The sequence below is a fragment of the Felis catus genome, chromosome F2 (genome assembly GCF_018350175.1).
Source record: "Felis catus isolate Fca126 chromosome F2, F.catus_Fca126_mat1.0, whole genome shotgun sequence".
Classification (NCBI taxonomy): domain Eukaryota; kingdom Metazoa; phylum Chordata; class Mammalia; order Carnivora; family Felidae; genus Felis; species Felis catus.
Window position 1 is genome coordinate 16,308,631 of NC_058385.1, and position 15,574 is coordinate 16,324,204.

Genomic DNA, 15,574 nt, shown 5'->3' on the forward strand with positions numbered 1-15,574 from the left:
TCAAGGAATTTTCTTAGGATTCGCACCCCCTGTAAATGTCAGCATCTTACCTTAGGTTCTTTTAAGTAACAGTGCATGGCCTGAGTAACATCTGCAGCATGGACCGCATTGTGGTAAGGGTTCTGACTGTGGTAATCTTCTTGAATCATAACTGCATCAAAGAAAAAAGATCTCAAATTTAATTGTACGTGGGAGGCCTGTGCAAAGTACAAGAATTGTGATAATTATGAGTTTTCCACTTACAATCTTCATGTGGCTACCAGCTAGTTGTTCAGATTCAGATGGATGACAATCACTCAGAACTCACATGTATGTCCAAAGAATCAATACCACTGTGGCTGCTAACTTGTTTGAAATTATCAGAAGGTATTCATGTCAAAACAATAAATATTTTATTTTTCTTTTTTATTTGGTTTAAGTGTTACTTATTTTTGAGAGAGGGAGAGACAGAGTGCTAGCGGGGGAGGGGCAGAGAGAGAGAGAGGGAGACACACAGAATCTGAAACAGGCTCCAGGCTCTGAGCTGTGAGCACAGAGCCTGATGTGGGGCTCGAACTCACGAGCCATCAGATCATGACCTGAGCCGGCAGTCGGATGCTTGACTGACTGAGCCACCCAGGTGCCGCTCTTTTTCTCTTTTAAAATGTGAACCTATCATTGTACCAAACTCCTCTCTTTCAAATGTAATTTAAGAAGAGTTTCTCAGTTTCATTAAAAGCATTGCAATTCATTCAACAAACACTTATTGTGCCAAGTACTGTTTTAGACTCTAGAAATTTATCAGTAAACAAAAAACTTTATGAAGCTAAAATATTATAGTTATTAGGGCATATGAAGATGATCCCATGGGCGCATCATCAGTGAGGTATTCGTTTCAGCATTGGAATTAGTTTTTCAGTAGTAGGGATGGACCTTCTCTTAATCCTACTGTCTCTGCTCCATGTCTGTTAGGCTTTCATGAAAAAGGAGACTAGGATTAGGGGTAGAGTTATCCCTGTTGCCATCAAGCCTGCAGGATGGCCCCAAGGGCATAACACTGTAATCTACTGGTCACTACTAAAGTGAGCCAATTCCACAGTGGTGAACCATGACTCACTGGTGAGAAGGAAGAGCATTAGAATTATGTATTTACTTTAACCCATCCTTTCAAATAGCCTTTTGATTACTCTTAATATCTATTTTTATATATGTTTTATAATTTACACAATTTGTTAGTGGAGTATTACAGGTATACAAATTAGAAATAAATATGCAGGAAAAGTCTCTCAAAAGTCCTAGGTAATAAATTTACCTTAGTTCAGTATTTAAGAGGAAAGAAAATATTACCTTCTTTTTTAAAAAAAGTAAGTAATCCTCATGCTAATTTTCTTCTAACATATTTATTTGGCAAAAAAGTTCAGCTTTTTCCCTAGCAAAACAGTCTTACACAAATATCACCATGCACATTTAAACATATTAAAAATAATCTTTAAGTTTAACGTAAAGAGATTTCTGGGATCAGAAAAAGAGAACACCTAAGTGCAATGCACCTAATCTTTTAAAGTTTGAGCTTTCATAGTTTGGAAAAAGGACAGAAATTGTGTCATCTTTGTGACAAAGCTGTGGTCAACCTAGGAGATTGACTGCAAAAGTGTCCCACTTCTTCACCATGCCCTCCATTCATGGCTTTGAACCTTCAAAGCTTCCTGGACGAGAGGTGTCATTCACCCCCTATCAGACTTGCTTTGGCCAACAGCATGGGGTGGAAGTGATGGAGAGCCAGACCTGGAGAGCCAGTTTCAGGGGTCCGGGTATGCCAGCTCCCTTGGAGACTGCCCATCACTCTTTGAAGAAACTCAGTTTGTCATAAAATATATTTCCTTCTTTTTTTGTTTTTAATATGAATTTATTAAGGGGCCAAACTCCTCTGACTCCTTTGAATTTAATGGGGGACCATGTAGAGCTGAGCCACATGAAGCCCAGTGTCCCAGCTGAGGTCCCAGTCCAGGCCCACAGAGTAGCTTGCCTGTTGTCAACTGCAGGTACATAAATGAACTCAGCTAGACTACAAGCAGCATTCAACAGCCCCACAGACTCAGGAGCTGAGTAAGTGTGTGTCATTCCAAGCCACAAAAATTTAGGGTAGTCTGTTTTAGAGCAATAGCTAACTGAAAAAACTGATGAAAACTTAAAACAGATTCTTGTTCAAATGTTATTTCTGTTAAACGGGTTAGAATCACTTACCTAAAAATCTACGAAGTTTCATCATATCTAAATGGAAGTACTCAATTAATCCATGAAGACTAAATAAATGAAAGGTTAAACTTACTAGACTATTTCCTAAAATGAAAAAAGAAGAGATATTAGTAGGAAATATAGACTAGCATAATTGCATTGTGCTTCCAAATATGGGTTTTGAATATAAAACACAGAGTACAAATTCCTACATTTTGTCTATCTAAAACGTACATCCTTAATTTTACCAGCTGTGAACTTTAATTCTTATATCTTTTTTCCATTCTAAGGAAAAAAATGGGCTTTGTTTCATTTTTCTACAACCAAATAACTGGAAGATAAGCATTTTCAAATCAATTTTTTTGAAAGACACCAAAGTAATTAGAATCAGTAGAAAACCTTGCACCAACTCCACCTAGACATCTCTCTACCACATCACTAACTGTATGAGGATGTCCAGTCAAAGTCAACTGTGGTAGCTGACCTTGTTCACTAGAGGTTGTGTTTGTTCTTCAAGGTACAGAGCTAGGAGGAAGGATCGATGACCTCAAGATCAAAACTTTGAACTCAACCACTTGTCTACCCCACACTTGTAGCAAGAAACCTAAGTAGCTGGAAGGGGCGGGTGGTCACAAAACTAAATAGAATTCTATTCTAACACTAAGTTCACAGTCAACAATTATACAGCAATCTTACTATGTTTTTCTAGTGAAACAGTTCTTTATCTGTTTTTAATGCTTATTTATTTTTGAGAGAGAGAGAGAGCGAGAGAGCATGCACGCAAGTGGGGGAAGGGGAAATTGAGGTGGGTAGAGGACCCGAAGCTGGCTCTGCAAAGACAGCAGCAAGCCCGATGTGGGGATGGTGACTTGACCCAAAGTCGGATGCCCAACCGAGATACCCAGGTGCCACTCTTTATCTCTTTAAATGCCTATTTTCAAGCTTTCTCTATTCTTCTCAAATTCCCCCCCCCCTCTTATTCTCAACAGCCTCATACTTCACAGAAAAAATACAAGCCCTCATTTCCTTTTCTTTCCAAAGCCAATCCCTCCACCCCTCCACAGTGTCTCAGAAACTGTGCCACCTACCAACACCACCCCCCATGCCTCCTCCTTCCCCCTGAATCAAAATATCCCTCCTCAGTCCCTCCTTCTAGTGCTCCAACAAGCATCAGCACTCAGGACATGCTCTAGATTTTATCTTTCAAACAACAAAGAATACTTGACTCTCTTGGCTCCCTACAGCTGCCACCCTGTCTCTTCCCCTAAGCTAAGTTTTCTGAAAGAGCTGCTACCTGCTGTGAGGACTATCTCACCCTCAACTTTCACCCTTTTGACAACTGGAGTCACTTGAGTATAGACATGGAATCTGGAAATACTAGCATTGTTATAATGGTTAGTCTGTCTTCCAAGATGTAACCCTCCATTTTTTATACCTTCTATTATATTTCTCAAAGTTTTGTGCATTTCCTCTATTAGGACACATGATATAAAACTGTACGTTTTAAAGAGTTAGGAGCTCAAAAATTGCTGCCAGAATTTAGACAATAACATAAAGATGATTCTAAAGAAACCATCTCTCTAAAGAAACTATCATTCTTAAAAAAATCTACAAAAGACTTAACTATTCTCACATTGCATATTTATAGTAATAACATTTATGGAGAATTTTAAAGGACCACTGGGCTAACTTCATTACCCAAAACTGCCTACACAATTGTCAACAGAAGCCCATAGCTAAGGAAAAATATAAATTAATTGAACAATATTTGCATGAGAAACACTGGAAAAGATGCAGGAGACCAAAAGAGATTCTTTTTAAAAAACCTGACATAGCACCTTAAACAAAAAAAACTTTTTCAAATCTTTTATTTTTTAAGAAATTAAATGTTAAAATGTATTTGAATCCTGATAACACTATACTGTTACAAACAGGAGCCCATCTGGTTTAGAACCATTTGTGAAGACGTGAGCTATATTCCTGTTATTATTGCTGTAACAACCCACTTTTCCTTGGATATATACATAGATATTTCACAATGTAAGTTCAAACAAACAACCCAGTTTAAATATAGGCAGAGGATACGAGTAGACATTTTTCCAAAGAAGATATACAGATGGCCAAGAGCCGGATGAAAAGATGTTCAACATCACTAGCCATCAGGGAAATACAAATCAAAACCATAAATGAGACACCACTCTACACCTGTCAGAACGGTTATTATCAAGAAGACAAAAAATAGCAAGTGTTGGTGAGGATATGGAGAAAAATGCACTATTGGTAGGAATGTAAATTGGTACAGCCACTATGGAAAACAGAATGGAGGCTCTTCGAAAATTTAAGAAGAGAACTAACATATTATCCAGCAAATCGACCTCTATTTACCCAAAGAAAAGAAAACACTAAGTCGAAAAGATATACGCACTCCTCTGCTCAGCGCAGCATTATTTCCAATGGAAGAAACCTAAGGGTCCACAGACAGATGAATGGACAAAGAGGATATGGTATACATATATGATGGGATATTATTCAGCCATAAAAATGAAGGAAATCTTGCCACTTACAACTACATGGATGAGTTTTGAGGTCATTATGCTAAGTGAAATAAGTCAGACAGAGAAAGACAAATGCCATGATCTAACTATTATGTGGAATCTTTAACAAACAAAAAAACCAAGCTCATAGATACAGAGAACAAATTGGTGGTTGTCAGAGGCAAGAGTTGGGGGTGTTGACAGAATGAGTGAAAAGGGTCAAAAGGTACAAATTTCTAGTTATAAAATAAGTCTGGGGAATGTAACGTACAGCATGGTGACTATAATTAATAATACTGTATTACATATTTGAAAGTTGTTGAGAGAATAGATCTTAAAGAGTTGTCACAAAAAAAATGTAACCATGTATAGTGATGGATGTTAGATTTTTTGTGATTGTTTTAAATATATACATATATTAAATCCTCACATTGTACACCTAAAGCTAATATAATGTTATATGTCAATTATACCTCAATTTAAAAAAGTGGGTGGGAATTGCTGAAAATGGCAGAGTAGGAGGATTCTGAGCTCAGGTCAAGCAATGGCCACACACCAAAACTGCAAGTACATACAGAGTAACTCTTACTGAGAACAATCTGGGGACTAGCAGAACAGCTCTTCCACAGCTAAAGATGTAAAGAAAAAGTCACATCAAGAAAGCAGAGATGTGATTTGGTTGGGGTCCACACGCCCAGCTTGATAACCCACAAGCAGGAGGGATATCACAGGTATAGAGATCCTCCCTGAGAAGTGAAGGGTTTGAGCCCCACATCAGGTACCCACTGTCCTGGGGATCTGTACCAGGAAGAAAAGCCTCTATAACATCTGGCTTTGGAAATCAGCATGCCTTATGTCCAGAAGCCTTGAAAATCAGTGAAGCTTAACTCCAGGAGAGCTGGCCGGCTGTGGGAAGCCAAGATTCCACTCTTAAAAGGCCTGCATATAAACACTTGGCTGAGACCAGAACAGAAGCAATAGTCTAAACAGCACCTAAGCCCTAACTGAAGGAGATTCACTGACTAATTTTAGGGCTTGTGCAGTAGGGTCAGGGCTCTGTAGGAACTTTCTCCAGGAAGGAAGCACTGAATGGCACCATTTTTCTTGCCTTCCTTCTACCTCGCTGGGCTGATGCTGGCGGGCACCAGTTCTGACAATATCCATTTACCTTTCTAGCACTGCTTACCCTGACCAAATGTCAACCTGTGGACCTGTCCAGCCCAACCTTCCCTTCCTGGGGGATACCCTTCCAAAGTGGTTTCCCTCCTGTTGCACTCAGCAGAGAGCCTCAACTGAGACTGGTGCCTGTCCCCCCCAAAGTGGCTACTGTCCCACCACACTGAGTCGCCTCAGCTGGGACTGGAACCCCACAAAAGTGGTACCAGTGTGCCCACATAATTTGTGATCCAGCCACAAAGGAGGGCACATGCAGCCCACACAGGGGAAATCCCTGGAGTGCCTGGGTATAGTTACCGGGGGTGGGGTGGGGTTTACACCTCACAGGATGCCTTCTATATAAGGTTACATGTTCAAGACCCAGAGACACAGCTGATCTACCTAATATATACAAACAAAAATAGGCAGGGAAAGGAGGAGACAGAGGAACATGTTGCAAATGAAAGAATAAGACAAAACCTCAAAAAAAAAAACTAAATGAAATGGAAATAAGCGATCTACCTTATGAAGAGTTCAAAGTAATGGTCATAAGGATGCTCTCCAGACTTGAGAAGAGTAGATAAACTCAGTGAGAACTTCAGCAGAGATAAGAAATATAAAAAAGAATGCATCAGAGCTGAAGAATACATTAACTAAAATGGAAAACACTGTAGAGGGAATCAACAGCAGATGAGATGATGCAGAAGCACAGATCAGTGATCTAGGATTTCAGGGTATTGGAAATCATCCAAACTGAACAGCAAAAACAAAAAACAAAAAATTAAAAAAGAATACACATTCTTTGGAGACGCACATGAAACACTGTATTCTCCAGGAGAGATCACATGTTAGGCTACAAAACAAGTCTCAATAAATTTAAAACTGAAATTACATCAAGCATCTTTTCCAACCACAACAGTATGAAACTAGATCAATTACAAGAAAAAAAAATACTGGAAAAAACACAAACATGTGGATGCTAAACAACATGCCAATAAACAACCAAGACGTCAATGGAGAAATGAAAGAGGAATTCAAACAACTGAATTGAGTCAAATGAAAATTAAAATATAATGTTCCAAAATAGAAGATGCAGAGCAAAAATGTTTTTTTTTTAAGTTTATTTATTTATTGAGAGGGAGAGACAGAGTGTGAGAGAGAGGGAGAGTGAGGGGGGAGAAGAGAGAGACAGAAACAGAATCTCAAGAAGGCTCCACACTGTCAATGCAGAGCCCAATGCAGGGCTCAAACTCACAAACTGAGAGATCATGACCTGAGCTGATATCAAGAGTTGGATGCTTAACTGACTGAGCCACCCAGGTGCCCTGCAGAAGCAGTTTATAGTGATAAAGCCTACCAAATCATTAAGAAAAATGTGAAATAAACAATCTAAGCTTACACTTAAGGGAATGAGAAAAAAGAGGAACAAACAGTGCCCAAAGTTAGTAGAAGGAAGGAAATAATAAAGAGTAGAAATAAATGAAATAGGACTTAAAAAATAATAGAAAAGATTAATAAAACTAAGAGCTGATTCTTTGAAAAGATAAAGTTGATAAACCTTTAGACAGGCTCATCAAGAGAAAAAGAGGCAGATTCAAGTAAGTAACATCAGAAATGAAAGAGGAGAAGATACAAAAGACACCATAAAAATACAGCTGGTAAGAGACTACTAAAACAAGTAGATGCCAACAGACTGGACAACCTAGAAGAAATGGATAAATTCCTACATACATAATCTTCTAAGATTGAATCACAAAGAAACAGGAAATTTGAACAGACCAATTACTAGCAATGAAATGAATCAGTAATCAAAAAACTCCCAACTAACAAAAGTCCAAGACCAAATGGCTTCTCACGGGTGGGTTCTACCAAACACTGAGAGAAGAGTAAGTACCTATCCTTCTCAAAGTATTTCAAAAAATGAAAGAGGAAGGATTGTTTCTGTATTCATTCTACAAGGCCAACATTACCCCGACACCAAAAGTAGACAAAGACACTTTATACAAAAAAAGAAATTACAGTCCAATATTCTTTTTTTTATATATATATATGAAATTTATTGACAAATTGGTTTCCATACAACACCCAGTGCTCATCCCAAAGGTGTCCTCCTCAATACCCATCACCCACCCTCTCCTCCCTCCCACCCCCCATCAACCCTCAGTTTGTTCTCAGTTTTTAACAGTCTCTTATGCTTTGGCTCTCTCCCACTCTAACCTCTTTTTTTTTTTTTCCTTCCCCTCCCCCATGGGTTCCTGTTAAGTTTCTCAGGATCCACACAAGAGTGAAACCATATGGTATCTGTCTTTCTCTGTATGGCTTATTTCACTTAGCATCACACTCTCCAGTTCCATCCACGTTGCTACAAAAGGCCATATTTCATTTTTTCTCATTGCCACGTAGTATTCCATTGTGTATATAAACCACAATTTCTTTATCCATTCATCAGTTGATGGACATTTAGGCTCTTTCCATAATTTGGCTATTGTTGAGAGTGCTGCTATGAACATTGGGGTACAAGTGGCCCTATGCATCAGTACTCATATATCCCTTGGATAAATTCCTAGCAGTGCTATTGCTGGGTCATAGGGTAGGTCTATTTTTAATTTTCTGAGGAACCTCCACACTGCTTTCCAGAGCGGCTGCACCAATTTGCATTCCCACCAACAGTGCAAGAGGGTTCCCGTTTCTCCACATCCTCTCCAGCATCTGTAGTCTCCTGATTTGTTCATTTTGGCCACTCTGACTGGCGTGAGGTGATACCTGAGCGTGGTTTTGATTTGTATTTCCCTGATAAGGAGCGACGCTGAACATCTTTTCATGTGCCTGTTGGCCATCCGGATGTCTTCTTTAGAGAAGTGTCTATTCATGTTTTCTGCCCATTTCTTCACTGGGTTATTTGTTTTTCGGGTGTGGAGTTTGGGGAGCTCTTTATAGATTTTGGATACTAGCCCTTTGTCCGATACGTCATTTGCGAATATCTTTTCCCATTCCGTTGGTTGCCTTTTAGTTTTGTTGGTTGTTTCCTTTGCTGTGCAGGAGCTTTTTATCTTCATAAGGTCCCAGTAATTCACTTTTGCTTTTAATTCCCTTGCCTTTGGGGATGTGTCGAGTAAGAGATTGCTACGGCTGAGGTCAGAGAGGTCTTTTCCTGCTTTCTCCTCTAAGGTTTTGATGGTTTCCTGTCTCACATTTAGGTCCTTTATCCATTTTGAGTTTATTTTTGTGAATGGTGTGAGAAAGTGGTCTAGTTTCATTCTTCTGCATGTTGCTGTCCAGTTCTCCCAGCACCATTTGTTAAAGAGGCTGTCTTTTTTCCATTGGATGTTCTTTCCTGCTTTGTCAAAGATGAGTTGGCTATACGTTTGTGGGTCTAGTTCTGGGGTTTCTATTCTATTCCATTGGTCTATGTGTCTGTTTTTGTGCCAATACCATGCTGTCTTGATGATGACAGCTTTGTAGTAGAGGCTAAAGTCTGGGATTGTGATGCCTCCTGCTTTGGTCTTTTTCTTCAAAATTCCTTTGGCTATTCGGGGCCTTTTGTGGTTCCATATGAATTTTAGGATTGCTTGTTCTAGTTTCGAGAAGAATGCTGGTGCAATTTTGATTGGGATTGCATTGAATGTGTAGATAGCTTTGGGTAGTATTGACATTTTGACAACATTTATTTTTCCAATCCATGAGCAGGGAATGTCTTTCCATTTCTTTAAATCTTCAATTTCCTTCATAAGCTTTCTATAGTTTTCAGCATACAGATCCTTTACATCTTTGGTTAGATTTATTCCTAGGTATTTTATGCTTCTTGGTGCAATTGTGAATGGGATCAGTTTCTTTATTTGTCTTTCTGTTGCTTCATTGTTAGTGTATAAGAATGCAACTGATTTCTGTACATTGATTTTGTATCCTGCAACTTTGCTGAATTCCTGTATCAGTTCTAGCAGACTTTTGGTGGAGTCTATCGGATTTTCCATGTATAATATCATGTCATCTGCAAAAAGCGAAAGCTTGACTTCATCTTTGCCAATTTTGATGCCTTTGATTTCCTTTTGTTGTCTGATTGCTGATGCTAGAACTTCCAGCACTATGTTAAACAGCAGCGGTGAGAGTGGGCATCCCTGTCGTGTTCCTGATCTCAGGGAAAAAGCTCTCAGTTTTTCCCCGTTGAGGATGATGTTAGCTGTGGGCTTTTCATAAATGGCTTTTATGATCTTTAAGTATGTTCCTTCTATCCCGACTTTCTCAAGGGTTTTTATTAAGAAAGGGTGCTGGATTTTGTCAAAGGCCTTTTCTGCATCGATTGACAGATCATATGGTTCTTCTCTTTTTTTTTGTTAATGTGATGTATCACGTTGATTGATTTGCGAATGTTGAACCAGCCCTGCGTCCCAGGAATGAATCCCACTTGATCATGGTGAATAATTCTTTTTATATGCCGTTGAATTCGATTTGCTAGTATCTTATTGAGAATTTTTGCATCCATATTCATCAGGGATATTGGCGTGTAGTTCTCTTTTTTGACTGGGTCTCTGTCTGGTTTGGGAATCAAAGTAATACTGGCTTCATAGAATGAGTCTGGAAGTTTTCCTTCCCTTTCTATTTCTTGGAATAGCTTGAGAAGGATAGGTATTATCTCTGCTTTAAACGTCTGGTAGAACTCCCCTGGGAAGCCATCTGGTCCTGGACTCTTATTTGTTGGGAGATTTTTGATAACCGATTCAATTTCTTCGCTGGTTATGGGTCTGTTCAAGCTTTCTATTTCCTCCTGATTGAGTTTTGGAAGAGTGTGGGTGTTCAGGAATTTGTCCATTTCTTCCAGGTTGTCCAATTTGTTGGCATATAATTTTTCATAGTATTCCCTGATAATTGTTTGTATCTCTGAGGGATTGGTTGTAATAATTCCATTTTCATTCATGATTTTATCTGTTTGGGTCATCTCCCTTTTCTTTTTGAGAAGCCTGGCTAGAGGTTTGTCAATTTTGTTTATTTTTTCAAAAAACCAACTCTTGGATTCATTGATCTGCTCTACAGTTTTTTTAGATTCTATATTGTTTATTTCTGCTCTGATCTTTATTATTTCTCTTCTGCTGGGTTTAGGCTGCCTTTGCTGTTCTGCTTCTAGTTCCCTAGGTGTGCTGTTAGATTTTGTATTGGGGATTTTTCTTGTTTCTTGAGATAGGCCTGGATTGCAATGTATTTTCCTCTCAGGACTGCCTTCGCTGCGTCCCAAAGTGTTTGGATTGTTGTATTTTCATTTTCGTTTGTTTCCATATATTTTTTAATTTCTTCTCTAATTGCCTGGTTGACCCACTCATTCGTTAGTAGGGTGTTCTTTAACCTCCATGCTTTTGGAGGTTTTCCAGACTTTTTTCTGTGGTTGATTTCAAGCTTCATAGCATTGTGGTCTGAAAGTATGCATGGTATAATTTCAATTCTTGTAAACTTATGAAGGGCTGTTTTGTGACCCAGTATATGATCTATCTTGGAGAATGTTCCATGTGCACTCGAGAAGAAAGTATATTCTGTTGCTTTGGGATGTAGAGTTCTAAATATATCTGTCAAGTCCATCTGATCCAATGTCTCATTCAGGGCCCTTGTTTCTTTATTGACCGTGTGTCTAGATGATCTATCCATTTCTGTAAGTGGGGTGTTAAAGTCCCCTGCAATTACCACATTCTTATCAATAAGGTTGCTTATGTTTATGAGTAATTGTTTTATATATTTGGGGGCTCCGGTATTCGGCGCATAGACATTTATAATTGTTAGCTCTTCCTGATGGATAGACCCTGTAACTATTATATAATGTCCTTCTTCATCTCTTGTTACAACCTTTAATTTAAAGTCTAGTTTGTCTGATATAAGTATGGCTACTCCAGCTTTCTTTTGGCTTCCAGTCGCATGATAAATAGTTCTCCATCCCCTCACTCTCAATCTAAAGGTGTCCTCAGGTCTAAAATGAGTCTCTTGCAGACAGCAAATAGATGAGTCTTGTTTTTTTATCCATTCTGATACCCTATGTCTTTTGGTTGGCGCATTTAATCCATTTACATTCAGTGTTATTATAGAAAGATACGGGTTTAGAGTCATTGTGATGTCTGTATGTTTTATGCTTGTAGTGATGTCTCTGGGACTTTGTCTCACAGGGTCCCCCTTAGGATCTCTTGTAGGGCTGGTTTAGTGGTGACAAATTCCTTCAGTTTTTGTTTGTTTGGGAAGACCTTTATCTCTCCTTCTATTCTAAATGACAGACTTGCTGGGTAAAAGATTCTCGGCTGCATATTTTTTCTGTCTAGCACCCTGAAAATCTCGTGCCAATTCTTTCCGGCCTGCCAAGTTTCAAAAGAGAGATCAGTCACGAGTCTTATAGGTCTCCCTTTATATGTGAGGGCACGTTTACCCCTTGCTGCTTTCAGAATTTTCTCTTTATCCTTGTATTTTGCCAGTTTCACTATGATATGTCGTGCAGAAGATTGATTCAAGTTACGTCTGAAGGGAGTTCTCTGTGCCTCTTGGATTTCAATGCCTTTTTCCTTCCCCAGTTCAGGTAAGTTCTCAGCTATTATTTCTTCAAGTACCCCTTCAGCACCTTTCCCTCTCTCTTCCTCCTCTGGGATACCAATTATGCGTATATTATTTCTTTTTAGTGTATCACTTACTTCTCTAATTTTCCCCTCATACTCCTGGATTTTTTTATCTCTCTTTTTCTCAGCTTCCTCTTTTTCCATAACTTTATCTTCTAGTTCACCTATTCTCTCCTCTGCCTCTTCAAGCCGAGCTGTGGTGGTTTCCATTTTGTTATGCATTTCGTTTAAAGCGTTTTTCAGCTCCTCGTGACTGTTCCTTAGTCCCTTGATCTCTGTAGCAAGAGATTCTCTGCTGTCCTGTATACTGTTTTCAAGCCCAGCGATTAATTTTATGACTATTATTCTAAATTCACTTTCTGTTATATTATTTAAATCCTTTTTGATCAGTTCATTAGCTGTTGTTATTTCCTGGAGATTCTTCTGAGGGGAATTCTTCCGCTTGGTCATTTTGGATAGTCCCTGGCGTGGTGAGGACCTGCAGGGCACTTCCCCTGTGCTGTGGTGTATAACTGGAGTTGGTGGGCGGGCTGCAGTCAGTCCTGATGTCTGCCCCCAGCCCACCGCTGGGGCCACAGTCAGACTGGTGTGTGCCTTCTCTTCCCCTCTCCTAGGGGCGGGATTCACTGTGGGGTGGTGTGGCCCGTCTGCGCTACTTGCACACTGCCAGGCTTGTGATGCTGGGGATCTGGCGTATTAGCTGGGGTGGGGAGGCAAGGTGCACGGGGGCAGGAGGGGCTGGCTTAGCTCGCTTCTCCTTAGGTGATCCACTTCAGGAGGGGCCCTGTGGCAGCGGGAGGGAGTCAGATCCGCTGCCGGAGGTTTGGCTCCGCAGAAGCACAGAGTTGGGTGTTTGCGCGGAGCGAGCAAGTTCCCTGGCAGGAACTGATTCTCTTTGGGATTTTGGCTGGGGGATGGGCGGGGGAGATGGCGCTGGCGAGCGCCTTTGTTCCCCACCAAACTGAGCTCTGTCGTCAGGGGGCTCAGCAGCTCTCCCTCCCTTTGTCCTCCAGCCTTCCCGCTTTCCGAGCAGAGCTGTTAACTTATGACCTCCCAGACGCTAAGTCGCGCTTGTTGTGGGAACACAGTCCATCAGGCCCCTCCGCTTTTGCCAGCCAGACTCGGGGGCTCTGCTTGGCCGGCGAGCCACCCCTCCGCCCCGGCTCCCTCCCGCCAGTCCGTGGAGCGCGCACCGCCTCGCCGCCCTTCCTACCCTCTTCCGTGGTCCTCTCGTCTGCGTTTGGCTCCGGCGACTCCGTTCTGCTAATCCTCTGGCGGTTTTCTGGGTTATTTAGGCAGGTGTAGGTGGAATCTAAGTGATCAGCAGGACGTGCGGTGAGCCCAGCGTCCTCCTAAGCCGCCATCTTGCAAACCACAGTCCAATATTCTTGATGAACATATTTACAAAAATAGTTAACCAAATACGACCAAACCAAATTCTACAATATAGTGAAAGGATCAAACACCATGTTCATGTGGGATTTATTCCAGGAATATAAGGATGGTTCCACATTTGCAAATGCATCAACAGGATATACTACCTTAACAAAATGAAGGATAAAAAGCATATGATCATCTCAATAGATGTAGGAAAACCATTTGACAAAATTCAACATCCATTTATGATAAAAACTCTCAACAAAGTGGGTACAGAGGGAACATATCTCAATATAAAAAAGGCCACATATGACAAACCCACAGGTAACATCATTCTCAATGGTGAAAGGCTGAACGCTTTCCTTCTAAGAACAAAACAAGGATGCCCATTCTTGACACTTTTATTCAACACTGTACTGGAAGTACAAAACACAGCAATCAGAAAAGAAAAAGAAATAAAAGTCATCTAGATTGTGAAGGAATAAGTAAACTGTCACTACTTGCAGATGTCATAATCCTATATATAAAGAAAACCCTATAGACTCTACCAAAAAACTACTGGAACTACAGATGAACTCAGCAAAGTTGCAGGATACAAAATTAACATACAGATATGTTGTACTTCTATATACTAGTAATTCCCAGAAAGAGAAATTAATAAAATAATCCCATTTATAATTGCATCGAAAAGAAAATACCTAGGAATGGAATAAATGTAACAAAGGAGTTGGAAAATCTGTACTCTGAAAACCTATAAGACATTGATGAAAAAAATTGAAGATGCCACAAAGAAATGGAAAGATGTACCATGCTCATGAACTGGAATAATATGGTTAAAATGTCCCTACTGTCCAAAGCAATCTACAGATTCAATGCCATCTCCATAAAAATACCAATAGCATTTTTCACAGAATTAGAAAAATAATCCTAACATTTGTACGGAACCACAAAAGATCCCCAATAGTCAAAGCAATCTTGAGAAGGAACACCAGAGCTGAGGTATCATGTTCCCAGATTTCAAACTACATTACAAAGCTACAGTAATCAACGATATGGTGTCAGCACAAAAGGAGACATATAGATCAGTGGAGCATAACGGAGAGCCCAAAAATAAATCCATGCTTTAAGGGTCAATTAATCTATGACAAAGGAGGCAAGAATATACAATGGGGAAAAAAACAGTCTCTTCAATAAATGGTGTTGGAAAAGCTGAACTGCTGCATGTAAAAGAATGAAACTTGACTACTTCCCCATACCATGTGCAAAAATACACAAAGTATGGACTCAAGACCTAAATGTGAGAGCTGAAAGCACAAAACAATGGAACATTATTGTAATGGCACATTACTCAGCCATTTGTGATAACATGGATGGACCTAGAGGGCATTATGCTAAGTAAAATAATTCAGATAGAGAAAGACAAACACCACATGATTTTGCTTATATCTGGAATCTAAAAAACAAATGAACAAACAAAACAACAGAAACAGACTTACAGAGAACAAACGTGATTGCCAAGGAGGTGGAGAAATGGGCAGAACAGGTGAAAGGGATTAAGAGGTACAAAATTCCAGTTATAAAATAAATATGTCACAGAGATGTAAAGTACAGCATAGGGAATATAGGCGATAATATTGTAATAACTTTTTATGGTGACGGATGGTAACTACTTCTGTGGTAATCTTTTGTAATGTATATAAATGTCAAATCATTATG

At 39.8% G+C, this 15,574-nt stretch overlaps 1 protein-coding gene across 3 annotated transcripts in view; it reads right to left on the bottom strand.

The window, feature by feature from the left end:
* Window positions 1-15,574, bottom strand: part of PDE7A (phosphodiesterase 7A) — a 129,130-nt gene that overhangs the window by 14,845 nt on the left and 98,711 nt on the right. For all 3 annotated transcript variants that reach the window (XM_011291371.4, XM_023248551.2, XM_011291372.4), the window contains exons 6-7: window positions 2,224-2,319; window positions 51-151 (exon numbers count right to left, since the gene is read on the bottom strand). In XM_011291371.4, coding sequence (XP_011289673.1) covers window positions 51-151; window positions 2,224-2,319 — 197 coding nt within the window. The remainder of the gene's footprint in view (window positions 1-50; window positions 152-2,223; window positions 2,320-15,574) is intronic.